Here is a 22,205-nt window from a genome sequence, read left to right as displayed (position 1 = left end):
AATTTCACAATGATTCCCTAAGAATATTATTAGATTTGAGATATGAATATTATTACAATAATTGTACATTGATTTTCTGAAAACAAGTTTAAGTTAGTTTTTCTGCCTTATCTCACAAATCCCTGGTTTTTGTAAACTATCTAAAAACTTAAGATTAATATCTGTGACCCAATATTTATATTTAGTAATGGTATCTTAATACAATAAAAAGTCCTACCATTTTATTAACTGAACCTATTTATTTACTATATTCAAAGTGAGCCTCTTAGTGATATAATCCCACAATTCCATTAATTCTACTAGACATTTTCAACTGCACAGTTGGACATGCAAATATCTATTCGGCGGATAACGAAGCGTGATGAAACTTTTTGTCGCTCCTCTCCACGATACTGCATTCCACCTCCGATTCAACCGGGCGGAGACAATCAATTACATTAGCCCCCGACGGACCAGAGGGTCTGAAAAGGGGGCGTGTCCGGATGAGAGGATCTAATGGACAAACCCACGCATGGTCAACTGTGCAAATAGCACTCGGAGGAGAACAGATGCGCCAGAGGGTGGAGGTTCCGCTTGGTTATTCTTAGCCGACATATGTGGGATTTAAAATGTGACCACAAGACAAATATAATTTCATGACTAATGTAATTGTTTCTCTGGAAATTAGGTGGGGTATTAAATGAGTTGAGCTAGCAGTTAGAGACATTCTTAAAATAGTTTTAGATAGATTAAATAAAATGTGAGCCCTTACAATAAAATATATAGATTTAATTAATAACAACAGCAGGAGTGAATGATTAATAAAGAAAATGTAAGGGAACTATACCCATATCCTTGCCCTACATGCCATTTTTTTTTAGAAATACTCAACGAAACTGCAAGAGTTTTTATTCAACAATAATTGCTAAATTTTCCAAGTGGCTTTGCAACTATAGGCGGACAAAAAAGGTGCTAAATAGGCGCCTGGAGCTGTGAGCGGTCAACCATCATTGCCCCGGAGTATTTAGCACTTTTTTTAGCGGCAAGTATTTGGTAACAGGTGGCAAGGAACTAAGTATTTTCTGGGATGAGTTGTGCGGCGCCAAGATGTCGGACGCCGTGTGGACCCTGCGTGTCCGGTTGTAAACCCTACGGAGGAGGAGGTTGCTGCGGATCTGGCTGCAGATCTGGATGCGGAGGTGGATGCGGATCTGGATGCGGAAGTGGATGTGGAGGTGGATGTGGTGGTGGATGCTGCAGTGGTTCCTGCGGAGGATCCTGCGGCGCATCCTGCGGCGGATGCTGCGGCCCACCGCCCTGTGCTGTGGTCTCGTACCGCCTGACCTGCGGACCCGTGGGTCCCCTGCTGCCCTGCATGAAGTGCACCTGCAACTGCGGATGCAACGGCTCCTGTGCCCCGCCCTTCTATTATGTGCCGAACAAATGCCAAAATTGCTGGGAGTGGGGCTGTTTCGGACCCCTGTACTAGTAGTACCCTGTGTTACCCTGTTGTTGCACTTTTGATGGAACTTTTCATACTTGTGAATGCAATAAATTCACGCGTCAGCCAGAGTTATTTGTGGATTTTGTTGTTTTTTTTTTTTTGCCTTTCTGACAGGCTAACAAATGACCGAGGTCCAGTTTCAGGGTTGGCAAAGTTTGCGCCATGAAAATCATTTAACATTCGAACTTTTGTTAGCTACCCCGCAAAAAAAATCGGAAAAAAGGAAATGGACAGGGAAAAGTTGCCATTGGAGAGGCTAGAAAAACAATGGAAAAATGGGTAAAATCTGAAAGCTGCTTGTTTTGGTTTTGCATACGATGGGAATGCGGGGGCGGTGGTGAAATAAAAAAAAACCTCGGCAAAAACAAAATATGCGTGTGAAAACCTTCCAATCTATTTGGTTACACGACGTACTTATGTAGGTCATGGATCTGACAGTTTTTGTTCAGCCATTCGGTTGTATTTTTTAGCCACGCTTGAATAGCGAAGACAGGTCAATTGAAACAACTTTTTGACAACGTTTCGCGGAAAAGAGCCAACAAAATATTTTGGTTTGAAAACTGCCGTAGCTGGAAACAAATTGAGGCACTTCTCACCATAAATTAGTTTTTTAATTAAGCCCCCATTTTATTTGGTTCACAAAATAACGAATTAGTCAGGTATGAAACGAGTTTGGGGTATTGAACAGAAAACCACACAGATTTATGGTCTAAATCCGACCGGCATGTATTTGTATTTGCGATCATAACCATCAAAGATATTTTAATAGAAACCAGAGATAATAGTATACAAATTTAATTTACACTGAAAGCAAGCTTTGTTAAATAAAGTAGATATTTATTCAATTAATTATGTTATTTCATTCCATTATTTTTCTCAGAGCCTCCTCTGGATAAATTATATTTATAATAAATTTGAAAATATTTAAAAGGCTTTCCTCTGTTTTTAGTTAAAGCTTATTCTTTCGTTTCATTGACATAAATCGAAAATGTCTTGGAAAGGTGCAAAGTTAGTTTTACTGCTAACGAAATTATTTTGAATGCCGATATATCCTTTAGATTGAAAACTATGCTTGATTTTTAAACTAACTTTAACTAACAGTCTTTGCTTAAAAATGTTAAGGCAACATAGAGAAAATGTTTTGTTACTGGTTAATGACCTTACATACGCATCTATCTATCTTAACATACATTAGATGACATGGATCGTCAAAGTAAATTAAATAATCGTTAATCCAGAATACAACAGTATGAAATATTAACCCAAGTCCTTCACTATTAAACATTTTAAATTATTATTTATAAGCATTTGAATGCGTTTTTGATTTTTAATTGAAAAACAATAAATAAATCCAGTAGGTTAAACTTTTCCTCCATTCAACTTACTATCCTACTGAAATCCACATTCCTATGTAAACGTAAATAAGAAAGAAAATTCAGGGATTATCGGGGGCTTGGGTAAAATTTGTATTGATGTACGCACCACCGTAAAACCTACCTATAGTTTATCATGAGGACAAAAAGTGTACAGATGAAGAATTTTATTTTAATTATTTTGTAACACATTTTATACATATTTAAATCCAACTAAATTGTCTGTATGCTCATTTCTTTGTTAGTCTAATAATCATATATATGAGTAGTTGGTAAAGAAAACTTACATTGGTTGAAGAGTAAATATTTTTGGTACATGTAAAAGGATTTAAAATGCTCTAATACAGAAATTTGAAAACCAACTAACAATTTTCATTTCTACTGCTAGTTTACCAAGCTGCTTGTCACAAAGCAAATAGCTGTTTTAGGTTTAATCAGAGACTATCGATAGACACAAACAAACTATTTTATTCGAAAAATACTCTCGCATGTGCAAAAATTCTTGAAGCAATATATTCTGTTTTAGGGCCCCCAGTAAAATTGCGAAGTAAAATCACAGACACAGATACAGATATAGATATCATCATCACCCAGTCGGAACTCTCAACCGAAAGTAACTCACCTTTCGTAACTGGTGAGCAAGGCAAATGTTATGACTGCCGGCAGTTGTTGTCTTTGTGTGCGTTGTGATTGTTGTTGTGCCGGCAATAAATTAACTTATTTTAGCACGTTACACGGCTTTTCTCACACACTCACATTGCTCTTTCTTCCGCACATACACACGGCACTAGGTGGGCGGTGGGCGGTTTACTGGGTTCACTGAAAGCGCAATGTCAGGGGATTTCAAGACCGACCAGAATATATCCCGCACTGGAGGATAGGGCTTGACCTATGCTCTTCGCTCCCTAGTAGAGTATTTTCTCGTGGATTTTGCACATTTCTCACATATTTTTCATAATTTTCGCGTACAAATAAAACTTTTTGGCAAAATGAAAAGTTTGTCCTGTTTTCAGTTCTGCTTTTTTCTTTGTTTTGGCAGGGCACTCAAATCTCTGGTGAAATATTAATTTTCACAAATTCTGACACTTTTTTAGCCGGCATTTGTTTTGTCCACCGGGATGCTATTTCCTTTGCAATTCTCGAAATATTTTTTTATTTTTTGATGTCTTGTTAGGCTGTTGTTTATACTTTGTTGTGATGGGGATTTAATTTAAATTTATTGCCTCGTTGGCCCTCGTATTTGGCAACTTTGTTGTGGTTGTACTCGGGGGCAGCGAAATGGGGCGACAGCAGAGCGAACCAAACGATTTGACATTATCAACGTAACTGAAGCATCAGCGGCAGGAAGCTGTCGGCCCTCGACGGAATCGGAATCCCAACAACAGCAGCCGCTGCTGAAGGACCCGATGCCGATGCTGTTAAATAGAAGCTGGAATCGAAGGAATTCGGATGTAATCGTGTCCTGGCAGCCAGAGAAGAGGCTAAAAGAGGCCTCGGCACTTGACGAAACCCGAGCCGAAGTCCTTGTTTTGGCCGGGGATTTTACAGAGAGCTACGGAAAGGATACAGCCCGGAGCGGAGAGAGACCCTTTTTAAATTTCCTGTTGACATGAAAGCTTTCAAATTCGAAAAGTGGGTTGTTTTCGGTTAACAGGGATTGCAAGGGATTTTTACCCCTAACAGAGAACTTAAAAGAATGTGTTTGGATCATGTTATCCGAGCAATGTTATTCCAATCTAAAGGATATTTTACTTCAAAACATACCTAGGAACCTTTCATATACAAAATATATTAAACAACTTAAATTAATTTTCTTAAGCTTAAATGATATGCATTAAATTGCAGAGCTCCTATTAAAAACACAATTATCTATTCACCGTCTAGAAATTACCCAATTATATTAAAACTAAAAATAATCTATAACATATCCATAAAATATTCGAATGTATTAAATTTCAGAGCTCCTATTAAAAACAAAATTATCTATTCACCGTCTGGAAATTACCCAATTATATTAAAACTAAAAATAATCCATAAAATAGTGTAATAAAAAATATAATAGGTTACTTAAATTAATTTTCTTAAACTTTTGTAATATGTATTAGATTGCACATCTTCTATTAATAGCCCAATTATCTATTCACTGTCTAGAAAATTCCATTATAATTTGTTGAAAAAATAAAAATAGATCAACAAATATGCAAATGCTTTTTAAATACCATTTTAATTTGTTTAAAAAATTAAAAGGGTTAGGAATTTATGGAAAAGCCAATTTATGACTTTTTTAAACATCAACTCCGCATTAAATAAGCATAGACTTACGTTGAAATTCAGCATTCCTGAGAAGGAGAAACTAAAGCGTGAACCCTAGGAGACAGCGACCAAAGTGGTCAACAACGAACGGAACTAATGCACAACATGCAGAATGGAAACCATATTGACAAGATGCAGTATCCATGGAGATATCCATGGGATGGGGGAGCTAGCTGAAGAACAGCAGCGGTTGAAACATAAAGCAATAAACAAGAAAATACCAAATGCATACGAGGCAGCAAACATGACAAGCAGTAGTGGTGGCAAACAAAACAGAAAGGATACATGTGAACATGAATTGGTATATATATATATATATATATATGATGCATATATACTGTGTGGGAAATGCGCTGGCTAGACAATAACTGTAAAATGTAAATATTAATATTGTCATAATAGACAAGACAAGTTGAAAGGCAGAACTGGGGGTGCTCGGTGTTCGCAAAGGATAACGATGATGGCCCCTATGGATCCCGATCCCTATCCAGGATCCAGATCCTGACGAATAATCGCAAAAGTGCCGTTAAGCTGCCAGCTACCGAATGCGAGCGAAACAGAATTCAAAATGTCAGCTCATTTCCGGTTGCTTAATTTGAAATCGTTGTGCCAAAAATTACAAATGAGCTGACAATGGCACACCGAAGAAACCAAACAAGCGAAAAATAACAGGACACGGCAGGACATGGATGCCAGACAGAGAGAGAGAGAGAGAGGGATAGGAACAGACAGAGAGGGAGATAGATACAGAGGGGCATGGCGACAATAAGCACAAAATAGCAGCGTCTAATACGCAAAATAAACGAGAACTGGCCACAGCATGACAGGCAGGATAACACTGGCCAGCTGGGCGCAGTCCTTTGGTAGGACCCCAGACCCTCGGCCCCCGCCCTGCAAAACTTCCCACCGCATGCCCCCCCACTCGTGTTTTACAATTTAACGCACATCCTAACAAGGCAACGCCCCATAGTTTAATTTTTGTCTCTCCGCCTTGATGTGTGCATGAATTTCGTACACTGCAAGAAACAGCATGGGGATTAAACTTTAATTACGGAATCTAAAATTCAATACCAAATTCATATGGTTAGGAAAAATCTTTGCTCGATCATGAAGATATTTACTGAACATTTTAATAAATTTCTTAAACCCTTAAATATATAGGTAACCAACATATAAACCTATCTTATAGACTAGGGCTCTAAAAACTACTTAAGAAAAAATAAAAAAAATAAAAGTTTAAAGAAATGTTATTCTGGTATTTATAAAATTTCTGTGGTTTTTTCTTCTAATTTTTACTATCAAAAATTATTTTCAAATATTAAAATCGATTCTACGCAAAATCGTAAAAGGAGTATTCAAAAATGTTTTAGATATTGTTTCAATATATTCAATTTTATTGTCACTTAAAATAAAATTTTAAAAAAATTAAACATATAAGTTACAAAGAAATACAAAAACATTAAATTTTTTGTCTCAATTATCATTAAAAAAATAATAGTTTCAAATAAGATTCCTTTTTTTTTCTTTGAAAAGGGTTTGCTTACAAGTTAAATAGGGTACAAATCTTTATGGAGGTATCTTTTCCTATTTATTATATTTTTTTTATTTAAACCAAATTTTTCTGAGTGCACACTCCCTCTCAGTCTCTCCGACATCTCTCATTCTCTCTTCCGCTGGGCTTGCTGCACTCTAATCTAATGATGACAAGCATCGGGTCGGGGAAGCCCCTCATTCGACCACGAGTTTGAGTGTCGCTCTTTTATTGCGTATACGCCATGTGCAACTTGCCCTCGACACAGACACACTCACACTGACTCGCATACAAAGATGGTAGCCACAATGTGTCGAAAATTTGGTGCGTTCATCGTCATTCACCTTTTCGTTGAGTGCAGGCGATAAAATGTACGGTGAGCACACTATGTACTATCATCAAGTTCTCCCCAGGACCTCCTACTCACTTTTTTTGCGCTTCAAGGATTCCTTCAGCTGCTGACAGCTTTTGGGTTAAGGAGCACTGCTATATGGTCAAGGTGGCGACTTGACTCGTCTGTGAATAAAGTGGAAAAGGTGAATACTTGTCCTGTTGAAATAATCAGAGCGACAAGGTAAAGTAATATAGTTTAATAACTTAAATAACCATTTTAAAGATATTCCTTTTTAATCAATATTTATTATTACAATTTCTTTGTCAGAGATAAAGTACCTTGCTAAAGGTATAAGAACACTACTAATAATTTGCAACCCCTTGTGTCTTTTGATTCTGATTAATGAGTTCTAAGAATTGTACTTCCTGGCTTCAATAAACTGAGTATTCCTTTAGCCCCGCCGCTTAACACCTTGCCTAGCGCTTTGCCAAGAACTTAATTAAGGTTCATCAACTAATTGACTAATTTATGCAAGTCAAATAAATGTCATGTCAACATATAATTAGTTATGGCGCCTGAAGTGCGGCTAAGCAAATGCGGATGTGAACGGAAGAGTGGAAAATTTGCTAATTTATGCATGATTTAAATTCGCAATGGCAAAGCGAGTCTCTTTCGCAGCTAATTAAATTCGTGTAATGAAAAAAAAGTACAGCAAACAAGGAGGGAAAACTAAGCCACTTCTTTGGGGACGAAGTGTCGGCTGTTTTCCCAACTTGCCTTGCACTTTTGAGGTCATTCTGCGAATCTCTAAGGATGTTCTAAGCCCTGTCAGCGGCTCCTTCTGTTGGCCAGCATAATTTTGTTATTGTTCCTGCATTGCATTACAAGCAACTGCGGAGCCACTCTTGCTGCTGCTTCTTAATCTATTGGATTAGTGAAAATTCAATTAGGCCGGGCGAAGGAGTCTCCTTCTTGCTGCGCAGCATCCAATGAAATTAAACTACGAGTGCACTAACTTTAAGCTTGACATTTCGATTCGTAAATATTCCATGTGCCATCGTGAGCAATTACTTTTGTACGATTTAGTCGCGCATCTCGCCAAATATTTGTTTAACGGGCTAAACAAAATATTGCCCACTAAATCCACGTCACAATCCAGCTATAAAATAATAAATAAACCTACGGAAAAAACCTAAATCATTCCATCTAGGAAGGGTGGAAAAAAAGTGGCGTAAAGCTTCATAAAAAATGGTAGCGAATTTCAAACCAATTGCAAACAGTGTTGTAACACAAATATTTACAACACTTTAAACTATATGGCAGCTTCTGAAGTAGAGCAAAAAAAAACACCACCACAGCAACGGGTGTCTATCAGTAAATGATTGAAAAAATTTATATACACACACCCCACTCATGAAAAGACTGAATAAACAAACGAAAAATGGAATGAAATATCTGGATTCCCTTTGCAGAAAACGCGGATATAAAACAGCTTAAAACTACGTTTCCTAGAACTAAAATTGTGTAATAATAAATATGCCACGTATCTATAAAGATTAATATCATTCGTTTTATTTTATATAATATTTGTTTTATATTTGCTAGTAAATATTATACTAACCCCATTATAAAGGGTGTCAAAACCCATTGTAAAAAGGTCGTATGTAAACATGGATAGATATCGTTTAGTTTACCAAAAAGCGTATAAGAGGAAGCCATTTTCAGCTGACACAATTTTGAAGTGGATGTTAAAGATAATCTAGGGTTTGATTAAAAATTCCATATAGTCTTCGTTAAGCTAACAACAAAAAGTATTTATGGGATGACATTTATTTTTAGCTTCAATTATATATTTGAAAAATAAACCTCTTTTATATTTTTTAACATTAAGCTAATTTTACTTCTTGGTCTTATAAACCCAGTATATATTCTGTTATTTATTTCACTTCTTATTTTATTTAGCCATACTTCACCAGCATTCATTTACTTTTGTTCTGGCCTTTTCGTGGTTTTTGTGTTTTTCTCGTGGGCGGGTCCTTTGTCCTGTGGACAAAATAAGTCATAAATATATTTCGCTGATTTCATATTTTCCACAAGGTTGCGAAAATAACTTGCATAATGTTCCGTTCGGGGAAAGGACGAAGGACTCGGGTCTCAGGACGAACAAAACACAAAACGGACTTAGCCGCGGCGCAAAAGGGGATCCCAACGGAGGGGGGAGCCGCAGCCCCCCACAAAAAGGGGCAAACGAATAATTCACAAAGAATGAAACAGCAAAGAAAGGCTTACTATTCGCTGGGATATTTAAGTAGATTTGCCTGTTGTCTTTCAACTGTTTCCCATTTCCCATTTCCCATCTCCCATTTTCCATTTCCATGGCCAGACTTACTTTCATATTTTATCATACTTTTCTTTGCTCTTTCCCGGACTTTATACTCTATACCTTCAGTTCTTTTATATTTTTTTTTTCGGTTCGCATGTTTTCGCGCTTCCTTTCTTTTTATTTCCACGCTTTTGTACTTATAATTTCTCACGTTTTCCTGCAAATGCAGCACAAAAATTTCTCGTAGTAACTTTTAATTTCATGCCATTTAATTCGTTGAAAGCGGAACGCGTAAAAGGAGCAAAAAATCGGCAGCTGAAGAAAGGAGAATACTGCAATTATGCCCGGCTTTCGGTTGTATGTGTATGTAGGGCGCCAAGGAATTTGCCACAGGACACGCTTTATAGCAAAAGTTGCTTCCTTTTTTCTATCTGGCGACTTTCTTGCGCTTTTTTCGCACGCCCGAGCATCAAAAAGTGGCCAACTAGAGGAATCTCTTGATCTTGAGGAATGTTCGTTGGCAAAGAAAACAATTAAGTTACTTCTTAACCATATTTATCCTTAGATACTCATTTTTTATAAAGGGAAACTGTATTTTAATCAAACCTATTACTTACATATTTTTTAAATTTGCCTAAGCCTGTACAAATATTTTATTTACCGTCCTTACCTAAGTTTTGCATTATAGAATCTCTCATAAAAGAGTCACAAAGTAAAATATAGTTTTCAGCATTTCTTTTACTATCTTTAATGAACCAAAAAAAGGATTAACTTTGTCTACATTTTCATCATAAACTTTTACTTAGTCAAAAGTTATGTTTGTATGTCTTTAAATATTTTTTCTGAATAGCAAATCTTTAAAGGTAAGTATCTGAAAACGAAGCACCTTAGACGGCTAATTACACCTAGTTCAAATTAAAAAAAAAAGTGCTCTTGATAGTTTTCCTCGACTATGCGACAAGTATTAAATATTTAAGCTGTGCGATGGCCAACTAGAAAATTGATTAACTTTTACCGAGAAGGCTATGGTAAACTTTTTTCGGGATGCATAAAACGTATAATGGAAAGCCAGAAAGGTGAGGCCAACTAATAAAGTTTGCGGTGAAAGTAGCTTAGGCCACGCCCACTCATTGAAGCACTTTACCGGAGGCTGCATAATTTGCACATTTGTTGTGTGTAAGTTGTGGGTTGGATGGGGTGTGGGTGTGTGTGCGGTGTGGGTGGTACTTTTACCTTGTTCATGGCTGAAGTTTTAAGACATTACTTAACTGTTATGTGCACCGCAAGGTAGCACACACACGCCCACTTTCACGCAAATCACTTGGGCACGAAAGTGAAACTCGAAACTGGCAACTTTTCCTGCATCCCTCCGGAGGACCTCCTCCATCCCCTCACCATCCTTCATGAACTACACTCTTGTTCATCGCAGCACGTCGACCTCTTCATCATCATCGCCCAGTCCTTTGCAACAAACTGCAAGCAAGTTGCAACCTTTTATGCGTGATGTGCCAAGGTGATGGAATCAGGATTTTGTGATGAACAACTAAATATATGTATAAACTTAAGCATCTGGCGCCTGGAAGGCAGGCACTCTTCATTAGTCAGGAAATTATTGAGTGAAGATCACGTAAGGTGTACGTTTTATTGGCCTACAAAATGGTTACCTTTTTTAATCAGTAACTTTGAGTATTTGTTTTCATCAAAATGTTTTCATTTTCTGGCTAGTTTCTCCTATATAAGTTCAATTTTCTCGTTCTCTGCCAATCAACATATTTTCCGCGAGCACTGACAAATATTTGAGGCTACAGCACATGTATCAATTTTCTATTGTGTTCCTTAAGGATCTGACAAATGGCAACTCAAGCTGGGAACAACAAAAACCACACTGTACAAAAGGACAAACAACAATAAATTGATGGTGTTGAAATTGTTATTGAGAAATTGCGCCGCATCATCATCATCGGAATCGACGTCATCAAGATCAAAGAGGCTGACTAGTTTGTACGTATATCCTGGCATATCCTCCTCCTTCATCGGTCTGCAATGACAATACAATTTAATATTGACAGCGGCGAAAAATAAGGGAAAACAATTGCCCCTCACTCGATTTTTTTTCTATTTTTCTCCCATATATTTTCGACTGTCGATATTTCATTTATCTTGTGAGCTGTTCATTTTTGACTATATGACTATGGGAAAATGAATTTTCTTACGTTGTCAAGGTATTTGTGCTTTCGTCAATTTGTCAGTTCTCAATCAACTTGACTATTGTATGGAAGGACCAACAAATTTAGTCAAATGAATTTTTGATATTGGAAAAAGAAATTGATGAAACAAATAAAGTTGGGTTCTTCCATGATGTACATCTAAATACTTTGTGGTGTTGTTTAATTAAATAAAAAAGTCATCTAAAACACGCAAAAGGAAGCATTAGCAACCACAAAACTTGTTAAACAATCAATTAAAATTTTAATAAAAACTAATTACATGAAAAATGTAGGTTCAGCGTGAAAAACTAACACGTGACATTGTTTGAAAGATTTTTTAATCAATCATGTACATTCACATATTCATGCAGCTGTCTACAAAGGGAAAAAGCTGTCTGGCATGAAAATTAGTTCTGAATTATTTCGTTATTTATCGATTGGCTTGCATTGACTGTCATATCTTTCCTACGCATGTGTGTACAATTTGAGCAAATATTATTTTTCCACTCATTTCATAATTGTCTTTACCATTTCGGATTTACGAAACGTTTTTTCCGAATATTTTAGCCGCATTTGAATAATTTGTCAAAGGCATTTTATTGTCATTTGTTACGCCCTATTAATTATGTGGCACACACACATGAAAGCAAAAAAAACCCAGTCCACAAATCGGTTTTTCCCTTTCGATCCTATCAGGCGAATTATTTGTCCCCCTTTTCCCTTGCATTTATTATGCTTATTATATCTGTTTGCGAATGTTAACTGCTAAAATGGTAAAGCAAAACGTTTTTGCAGTCATTCGTTTGGTATTTCATAAAATATTTTTTCATTTTGTTTGTTGCTGTTTATAATAATTTTATGTGTTTGCTGTCAATTGTTTAATATTTTAATTGTTTTTGTTGCCGGCTACTTTGACAAGTCATGTGTAAACCGGGGGCATATGCTTTCATGAATAAACCTATATATTTGTTGCCAACACAAAGTGTGCGGGTCATTGAAAATATTTAATACGCCATTCGGGCGATTAAACAAATGTTTATAATTTTATGCAGTTTGATAAATATGATTAAAGAGACAGGGTTGTGAGCTTAATTTGTTTATCTTCGAGCGAAAATCAGAAAGCAGGGGGTGTAATTTACATTTTATGAAGTCTTAATAGAGCAAAAGGTGGGAGAAAGATAACAGAGTTCATTAATAACTAATTTTTAAGTAAGGAGACGGGGGAGTTTATTTGCGGTTTTATTAACACGTGGAATCATAACCACTCAATAAATAGTCCACTTAGACCTTTCTGATTAATGATTCCTTTAAATTTCCTTAATTAAAATATATCAGCATAAAGCACTCCGATGCAAGTAAATATTATGCCACCATGCACAAAAATAAAGCCTTACAAAAATAGCAGGCGAATCCCTTTCATTTTATGGAGGGCATCATGCAAATTCTCTGCTGAAAAGTAAGGAAGTAACCGACCAGACCGAATCCATAAAAGTTCTTCATTGCTGGCAAAGTAAACTGCGGGGAGGAGTTACTATATATGACAAACATCAATAAAGTTTCGAATAAAACGCAGCTACACAAAGATAAAACTAAAATAAAAGATACAAATATGTTGTAAATAAATACTATTTATAATAATTTTTAAGAAGATATTTACAAGTACTGAATTATTATAACTGGGACAATAAATATTTAGATCCGCTTTAAAGAAATCCTTTTCTATTTTTCTATTATACTAGTAGGTGTTTTTTATACAAGAACATGGGGTTATTAAATATTTTGCCTTTAAGCTTAAGTGGGGATCTTTTCTCCAGGTGTTCCCAAAAGCTGAATGGTACAATGCAATGCCCTTGGACTCAGACATCAACATACAAATTTGTATCAAAAAGTTGTTAAACCTTCATAAAATGCGGTAGATGAAAAGGTTTTTCGGGGCGGCGGTGAAGGAAAGAAAAGGAATTCGTAACTTTGTGTTGTGGCCGCCAAGGACCTATAGGTGAATGTGTGTGGGTAGCACAAGGACCAGGCAGCGAACATAATTATGCAAACTAATTAAAATACTCATACGACGCGTTCAACTTGCGCTTCTGTTACTGCCAGGCCCAGCCCCTTTCCTCCTTTTTTCCTCCCATTTTTAATTAACAGTAAGCGCCAGGATAAAATGGGTGCCTGGCATGGGGGGGGGGGGGGGGGGGGGGCGGATTGAGGCAAAGGGTCGTAGAGATTCTGGGGGCTGGCTTTTTTGAGGGCTGAGATCCCTGACTGAGGGGCAAACAAAATGAAAGACACTCACTTCCGCTTGACATGACGTGGAATGTTCTGCACATGCATTTGACTCCGCTCAATGGCGGCCTGTCAATGTGTGCGTTGTCGTGTGCTGGTGTGTGCGCAGTGCACAAATACAAAAGCGAAACCGCAAAAACACAAATATAGTTGCATACTTCTGAGCGCCCACGAACAAAATGTCAACAGCGATGGCTTGAAAAGAAACTAATGCCAGGACCTCTATAAAATAATGCTCTATCTTTTTTGTAAGCTGATTTACTTTTAAAATTTTTGATTGAACGGATATGATCATAAAACTATATTGATTTTCATCAGTTAAACAAATAACATCTGAATGTTAGAACCAATTGGTTATGTTTCTTTCTCTTTGCGATAAAAAAATTTATCATGGATTAGGCAATCGGTGAAACAAGGGGGAATTTCTCCTAACTAAGATAAGCCCAAACTTTAATATTTTGAAAATCTAACGATGTTTTGCCTAGAAAAGCAAAGAAAGTACGAAAGCACTGTCTTCTTTCCACTTGATGGAATTTTTACAACTGAATGCAAGAGTTAATTAATATATTTATAAGATAGTTGCAAAACTAAAAGAAAATAATAAAGGTCCCTTATAAATTTCATATCCTTATTTTTCCTTAGTTTTTGCAGTGCATCATTGGCATGATTTCCCTCAAGCCTGGCAGGCCTCAAAAAGTCAGCAACACGTTGCCTCTAATGATATGACTAACGCTGACAGACCCATTCGCACACTCGACGGTGCTGTGTGCGTTCTGTTTGGGGAATAAATTGTTAATTATTATTTGAAAAGAGTTACAGCCGCACAGGCCGCAATCCTGGCGCTGATGAGGATCCTGATGAGGACGATGGGCACGCTGGGTTAGCTGCGTTAGCTGGGGCGGCGTCGAGCCCTTTTGTAGGGACCTGCATTCTGCATCCTGCATGGCAGGTTTCTGTGGTTGGCTTGGCTTGCAGTTTTAGTTTTGGCCCCCGATTCTCCCGGAGGGCGTGGCTCGACATGGTCGCCTGCTTCTGGGACTCGCGGCTTCTGCATGCCCATTTGAATCTGCATTTGGCTGCTGTTTTTGGATGAGGCATCTAAATTAACATTCGCGCTCCCCCGCCCTCGGCGTGTGTGTGGGTGTGGCAGCGGCGTCCGCAGGAACATTTAAGGGGGTTACTAAAAGTAATATATATTTTAATTAAAAAATTAAACATTGCACCTAAGAGATCATTGTTTAATGAGCTACTTAGTCTAAAAAATATTTTCATTTAACATAAAATATATATTATATTAAGTCTATTAACAAAATCGATTCATTTTTTAACAATAAAGTATTAGAAAAATTTATTTATTTTTAATTTTTGATGGCTTTTAGATCCTGTGATTATATTTTTTCAAATTGGCGGGGGTTTTGACCGTTAAACACACGCCACTGCTGTGTATTAATGTATGGCCTCAATTCTTATGCGTGTGCTCATTTCGAATGCGCATTACAACGGCAACAAGAACATCTGCAACAGTATTTTTTAGCCTCTCGTGCCGTTCGGCATGTCAATTGAAATGCAGCCAAGAGTCGAGCTTTTCAAGCCAACCACCCAGCCACCCATACACCCATACACCCAACTACCCTCTACACACTAATACAACTCACACACAACCGCATTTGCATGGGTGGGGGGGTGCAAATTAAAAAGTGAAAAATTGCATACATGGCGTATGTGTAATATTTTTATTTCACTTGGCTTCTAATTAGGCAAGTCGGCTGTCTCGCTTTGACATTTGCATTTCGCTTTTAACTAATTTGTTCCAGCCACAAGGAGATTCCTACGCTGATTAATGCGCTACGTGCATTTGGGCCAAGCAATAACAATGATTCACCCACAAGCGGCTTTCCACGAATGTGGGACAAGAAAATTGCAAATATTAGGTCTAATGTCCAAGGAATGAGGTTAGTCAATGTGGCACATATCATCGGGAATGTGGAGCACGGCACAGACTTCATTTCTGTTCGCTTTTCTGCGTTTAAAATAAGGTTGTGGAATCCCTAAAGGGATCTACTTATGTGGGATAAACATTTTACATGAGCATACTACTTTATTTTTTAAAACCTATACTAAATTGGAGACAAGGCTTGTTTAAAACTACTACTCATTAAAAATAAATTTATTTAGACTTGAAAATAATGGTAATATTTCTAAGTAAAAACGTGAAAAATGCAGATTATTGGCATTAAAGTAAACTTACTTCACACACCTAAAAAATCGATCTCAATTCAATTTGTTTGATTGCCGAGGTGGCTTAGATCAAACGGGCCAAATTCGTGCCACGTATCTGCTGCAGCCCCACAGACACACAATCGAATAAAATGGTCGAGCAATAATTGCGCGTGTCGTTTGCTAACCAAAAACGAAAATCCCATCGTGTGTGCCATCGTACCTGTTTCTCATGCGAAATTAGTTTCAAATGGTTACCACTAATGTGCAAAGCAGTCTCCACAGACCAACACTCCCTTCTCGCTTTTTGGGGACTCAGACTCCCTAACACATTAATGCTTTTTGATCTTCTATTAAAGTAGAAATTCTAGCAGTGGATATATATTTTCGTTATTGTGCGTAAAACTTTCAATTTAAAGGCCTTGTTTGTTTCAGTCTTACTGTTTTAATTTAATTATGGATAACTATATTTGGGAATTTTAATCTCCCCATGTCCATAAAAACCAAACGAAAATTGTGAAACTTCAAAATGTCTTCACTTATTTAATTACTGAAAAAAGAGAGCTCAGTTTGTATACTCTGCTAGTTTAAAGATATTACTGGTTATATTAAATATATTAAAGAAAAATGCCCAGAAAATTCACAAACAACTTTTATTGCTCCAAGCCAAGGAAAAAGAATTTTAAATTTACCTTAGATTACTTTCGCCTAAGGCACTGTAGATGTTCTCCTTTAAAAGTAAAGAAACCCCTTCAGAACGAAGGGTAGAGTACTGACACTTCCACCTTCGATGCGACAACAGAGATATTCACTTTATCTGCGTTTTTATTGCCATAGCCGGCTTTATTATTGCCGTTTAGCGATTTTTTATGGGCGGGACTTTGGCTCTGTAGGCAGTGGCATGCGCTTTTTATTGCGCTGCAAGTCCTGGCCGCAGGATGGGAAGTTGGAAAGTGGGTGGGGGTCATTTGTTGGGGTCCGCTGGCCTTTTGAAAGCCATAAAAATCGAATGGCGTCGGCGTCGGCATTGGTGGGCAGCGAAAAACCAATCGATTTGCTAAATTGCAGTGCAAAGTACAAAAGCATTCACGCGAAGGAGGGGCGAATGAGTTAGGGAGCGGAAAGGATCGTCCGCATGTCCTGTCATTTATGCGAATGTCCTGTTGCACCGCTGTGGTTCCCTGGTTCCAGCGGTTGAGCTCAGCGGTTGCACGCACCAACAATCGGCCACATTCGTTCCATGGCGCTTCGATACCAAAAATAAATGTTTATAAATATTTAAAATTGCGTTAATTAACCAAATAGACAGAGAGGCTGGCGAGGAGCGAACTTGGGCCTTATAGTTTGGGGGAAAATTCTTGGACTTGGCCAAAAACTTTTAATTGCACTTTGTTTGGGTATTGCATAGGAAACTTATCATTAAAATAGTTGTTAAGCTTGTTTAGTTGCCCAAGAAAGTGCAGCATACTCTTTGGCGCTTGCCAGAACATTTTCCGGATAAATAGTTGCCCTGGCGGGCTTGGATGGCAGAGAGAATTTTCTTTGACAGGCGGAAATTTTCGATCCTAATGAAGGTGAAGATAGCGGAGAAGCTTTAAATTTCACAATTCTCGGTTTCAATATGCTAACGAAACTTTAGGCGTTGAGCTAAGTTTTCGAATGCCACAGTTGGGAGGTCAAAAGAGTTCAAGACTTTTTAATGATGATCAATAATAGTTTAAAAAATATATATGAGTATTGGCTTACAAAAAATATTAAGTAGAAAATTTCCTGAATATAAAGGAATTTTCGTAATAAATTCATTCAAAAACCTCTTGACCAACAGAGAATAACATATTTTAGTGCACTTTACTCCAAACCAATATTTAAGCCTCCACAGTGAAGGACAACCGCCTGAAAATATTTTCCGGGCGCATTCAATTGAAACCCTGAACTACATTCTCGAACTATGGTAGCTTTTCAAAAATTTCCCTTTTCATTACTTCGCTCGGACCTGGGCCCTTTGACATTCCACTTTTCCAGGCCAACAGCTGTCAGATTCATGCCAGTTCTCCGCTGCTCCTATCAGCATATTTCTTAGTTCATCCGACCACAAAAACCATCTCATTTAGCCATGAAAATCTTGGCTGCCAGTAGCAGCAGAAGCGGGAAGAAGAGAAAAAAAAAACCAGGAGGACCTGAGCCGTATCCTTTTCATTTTCAGCCAACCACAAAGCACATTTCGCTTTCATTACATTTTCGAAATTGTGAAAGGCGAACCAAAACGAAAATGATGAAAATGCAACTAATTCCTGACGGCTTACGGTTATTATGGGACCTCTTTTCCTTCTTGGGCTCCTCCACCGGCTCCAGTAATAATTCTCATTTTTATTTTGCAGCCCCAACAGGCATTTAATAGAAAGCAACCGCTGCGGTGATTAACCTTCAATTTTTGTGCGCTAAGCCTAAAATCTGTTTGGGACCAAAGAAGGGTTTAAGGTGGTCGGGATGGGCCAGGGATTTGTTTTCTGTGCGGGTTTTAGTGGAAATTTAATTAGTTGCAGGGGGAGGGGGCGGGCATGGAGGTTAGCTGGCTCAACAGGTTAGCTGTTATAAACCCGACTTGGCCAGGCTAAGGCCCCCCGTTGAAACTGCATAAATCACCATTCAAATTAGAAATTAGTCCAAGCACACACACACACACTCGAACATCACTTCGAGACAGACCATGGCACTTGGAATCCAATCCTGGTGTATCTCTCATCCAGCCAGCCACTCATCTAGCCATCTACTCAGCCACTCGTCGGCACACTCATTATTGGGCTCAAGTGCAAATTAGTGTGTTTGCTAGTGGGTTATTAAGGCCCTCCCAGGAAACTCCGACTCCAAGTTGGCCTTTTGTTATGCTAACTAAATGAGTTTTCCAACGCTTTCCCATATTCTGTGCTCAGTGTCTGTTTTGCGCCTGCAGTAAAACTTTAGTGTACAAATTTCATTTCATTGTTTTTCGAGTGCGCAACAACAATCAGAATAAGTGTTAAGGGCCTTTTTGCATAGTTTTCCTCCATTTTTCTTCTTTTTTTTTGAGGGGGTGGAAGAAAAGTTTTGCAATTAACATGAACCGAAAAAGATAATCACCGGAACAGCCTAAGAGGCTCAAAAGAGGCGAAAAAATATTCGCCACCGCAATTACCACGTGCCAATGCCTCGGGCCAGAAAGCCCCGAGAACCCAACAACATCGGTTATAAAAAATTAATTAAAAACAATTAAAGCGGCAGAAGAGTAGAAAACACAGATAATAATGAGTGGCATACGAAGGAGTCCGCATAAAATCACCTTAATTATGTTTTTTGTCAAAACAAAAAGGGAATGCCAAACAATATGCAAAGCGGCAAACCAAAGCGCGTCATCATAAAAATTCAATCAGGCCACGAAGCGAAGGGCAGGATGATTTTGAGCCCCAAAAAAGTGGAGAAAGCAAAGGAAAGGCACCCGAAAAATATCGCACCCCAAAATGACATTAATTTACACATCAGCGAAGCGCGTAAGAGGAAGTTGGAGAGGGGTCTTTTTGGGGATCTGGGCGGAAACAGGAAGTTGCACAACAGCCCGGCGACAAGGAAGTAGGCGGTCGACAACCCGCGACCAGATGACAAAGCGGGCAATAAAAAACAATCGGGACGGAGAAATGGGAAAGTCCGAAAGAAAAACAATTTGTTAAGTATCTTGAGGCCAGAAAATATGGCTTTGCATTGCTGTGAAATCAAACTGATTTAGTGGGAAGCTTCGCTATAAAAATCTTTAAAAAAAAGGATTTTGCTCTGATTAAAAATGAAAAATAAACAAGAAATTAAAACTTATGTTAACATTAAAATAGAATTTATTAGCTTTAGGTGCTTTGTTTAGGCAAAATCTAATAAGAACTACATTTGATTAAAAAATACATTTTAATAAAAGGTCATCATAGTTCTCGAACTATCTAAATTTCATAAATAATCTCTTAAGTAAACCAAAGACTACGACTAAAATTGCTACGAAAACTATTTAGATAAATGTCTAAGCAAATCAAGTTCAGGATAATTCAAAATTGCTGAAGGCAAAGCCATCTGTTTGTCCACTTGTAGCAAAGGAAAGCCGCAAGGCCAGGAAAAGGCAAACAAAATTAGCAAGAAATGCTGATCCAGATATTCCCGAATTTGCATTGCAATATGGACAAGTGGCTAAGGCTGTTTGCATTCGTACGACTATCACGTGTGCCTGGGAATATGCATAATTGAATTTTATAACCCCAAAGATTGTTATTGCTGGAGATTTGCGGAATGAGCAGTGGCGTTCGTCTGGATTTTGCAAAATTTCGAATTCGCAAATTGTCAGCCGAGGCAAATCGCCTTGGTCCTGGGATTCTGTACTTAATCTGTGCTTGCTTTGATGCCTTGAGAGCCGAATCCAAATATTTCCCTTGCTTTTGTCCGGAATATCAAATTGCTGCAGACCAAGAAGAATTTCATACTGTTATCAGCCCGGTGACAGTTTGTTGTCAGTGAAAACAAATTGTCCTTTCTGATTGTTCGTCAGACACGACAATTAATCACAGCATTAATAACATTTCCAACTAGAGATGAAGAACGCAAGAACAACAGTTGACTGCGAAAGCTGGGAAAATCTCTAGAAATTAATGCAGAATTGTGTGAAATTAAATGCCGTTTATGGATACTAGGCGTATACGCAATGCCGGAAATTAAACATACGCCATGCGGCAGCAGAAGGATTGTGAGACCCTGGCTAGAAGCGGAAGTTAATTGTTATGCGGAAAACATAATGCGAAAAGAGGCGGTCAGGGCAAGGACCTTGGGCGTTTGTCGGCAAGGGGGTAGTAAAGTCCTGCCCAAGATGATGCACAGCATAACAAAAACTTTAATATTTAAATACGAAAAACTATTTATGTAAGACGCATAAACAAAATACGCAGACACACGAAAGACCGGGGCAAACTCAAGCAAAAACAAACACCAAATGGAAATTATGAAATTGAAGCCACAATATCTAAAGGCTAGTTGATGACCTAGAAAAAATTGTTACTAAAATAAAAAAAAACGGTTATAGACAATTTTAAAAAAATATTGAAATATTGAAATTTTTACCTTAAAAAACATAAACTTATAAAATTAAGAAAAGGTTACTTTTAGAAACTTAATTCTATGATCATTTGGCTTACATTACACAATTGTAAATGTCTTATGTTTAAATTATTGTTAACTTATCTCAAAGTTAATACGCTTTCCAAGCTTTATTTCTAAGCTGATGCAGAATGGTTTCCCTTCTTCGCCTAGCACACTATTACACTGTAAAAAATTCTATATCAAATAAAAGACAGAAAAACGAATAAATAAATAAATTATAATTATTTAATTTTTAAAGTTTTAAGAAAAATTCTATATGAAATAAAACAGAAAACAACGAATTTATTATAGTTATTAGAATTTCTAAAGTAATTAATAATTATCATTGGTGTCCAAAAGTATGCAACGAAATATATATATTTTAAAGTTAAAGGGATATTTTCTTATCTGAGTACTTTTGGACATTTTATATTGTGATGTCCCAAAATAATCCATAAAATATACATTGTTATATCAGACTTAAGTTGGGAAATAACTGCTTGGACAACTATGTCGATGTGGGGGTTTTCTCAGTGTATAGCCTGCACTCTTCACTGTGGACGAATGCAAAATTTGCCATCCGCAGGCCCTTCTTTTTTAGCCGGTCCGCATCTTTTTGGTGGCCACTGCGCGATGCGAAAATTTTAATTTATACATTTCCAGCTCTGTTTGTATGGGTGACGGGGGATATGACTGTGTGTGTGTGCGTTCGGCTTCCTGTTGCAAAATGGAGTTTTGTGTATGCGAGCAGAAGTTTGCACAACTTGTTTATGATTTCTCATGTCAAATACGATGGTAAAAGTGCCTCGAAGAGGGCGTGTCTGCAGATGCCGTTGAAATAAGTACGAGTATCTACAAGTGCTGGCTGAACGAGAGGGTTTGCTCGCCCCTATTTCGCACTAGAAAACTTTTTGATTTACTATCTCAGTGTGCGTTTGCATATGCAAGGCTCTTGGTTTGTTCCTGCCATGTTCCATCTTGTACTGCATGCTTTAAGGCGCC

General features: G+C 37.7%; 1 protein-coding gene across 1 annotated transcript; it reads left to right on the top strand.

Moving 5' to 3' along the window:
* The first annotated feature begins 833 nt into the window (after window positions 1-833).
* LOC108021237 (keratin-associated protein 17-1) lies at window positions 834-1,561 on the top strand. Its single transcript, XM_017089846.4, has one exon. It carries the CDS (start codon window positions 1,067-1,069, stop codon window positions 1,466-1,468), a length of 402 nt encoding a protein of 133 aa, XP_016945335.3. The 5' UTR covers window positions 834-1,066; the 3' UTR covers window positions 1,469-1,561.
* The last annotated feature ends 20,644 nt before the right edge of the window (window positions 1,562-22,205 follow it).

This window comes from Drosophila suzukii, chromosome 2L, assembly GCF_043229965.1.
Source record: "Drosophila suzukii chromosome 2L, CBGP_Dsuzu_IsoJpt1.0, whole genome shotgun sequence".
Taxonomy (NCBI): domain Eukaryota; kingdom Metazoa; phylum Arthropoda; class Insecta; order Diptera; family Drosophilidae; genus Drosophila; species Drosophila suzukii.
Note: the sequence above shows the minus strand (reverse complement) of the source record. Positions and strands in the feature narration are given on the sequence as shown.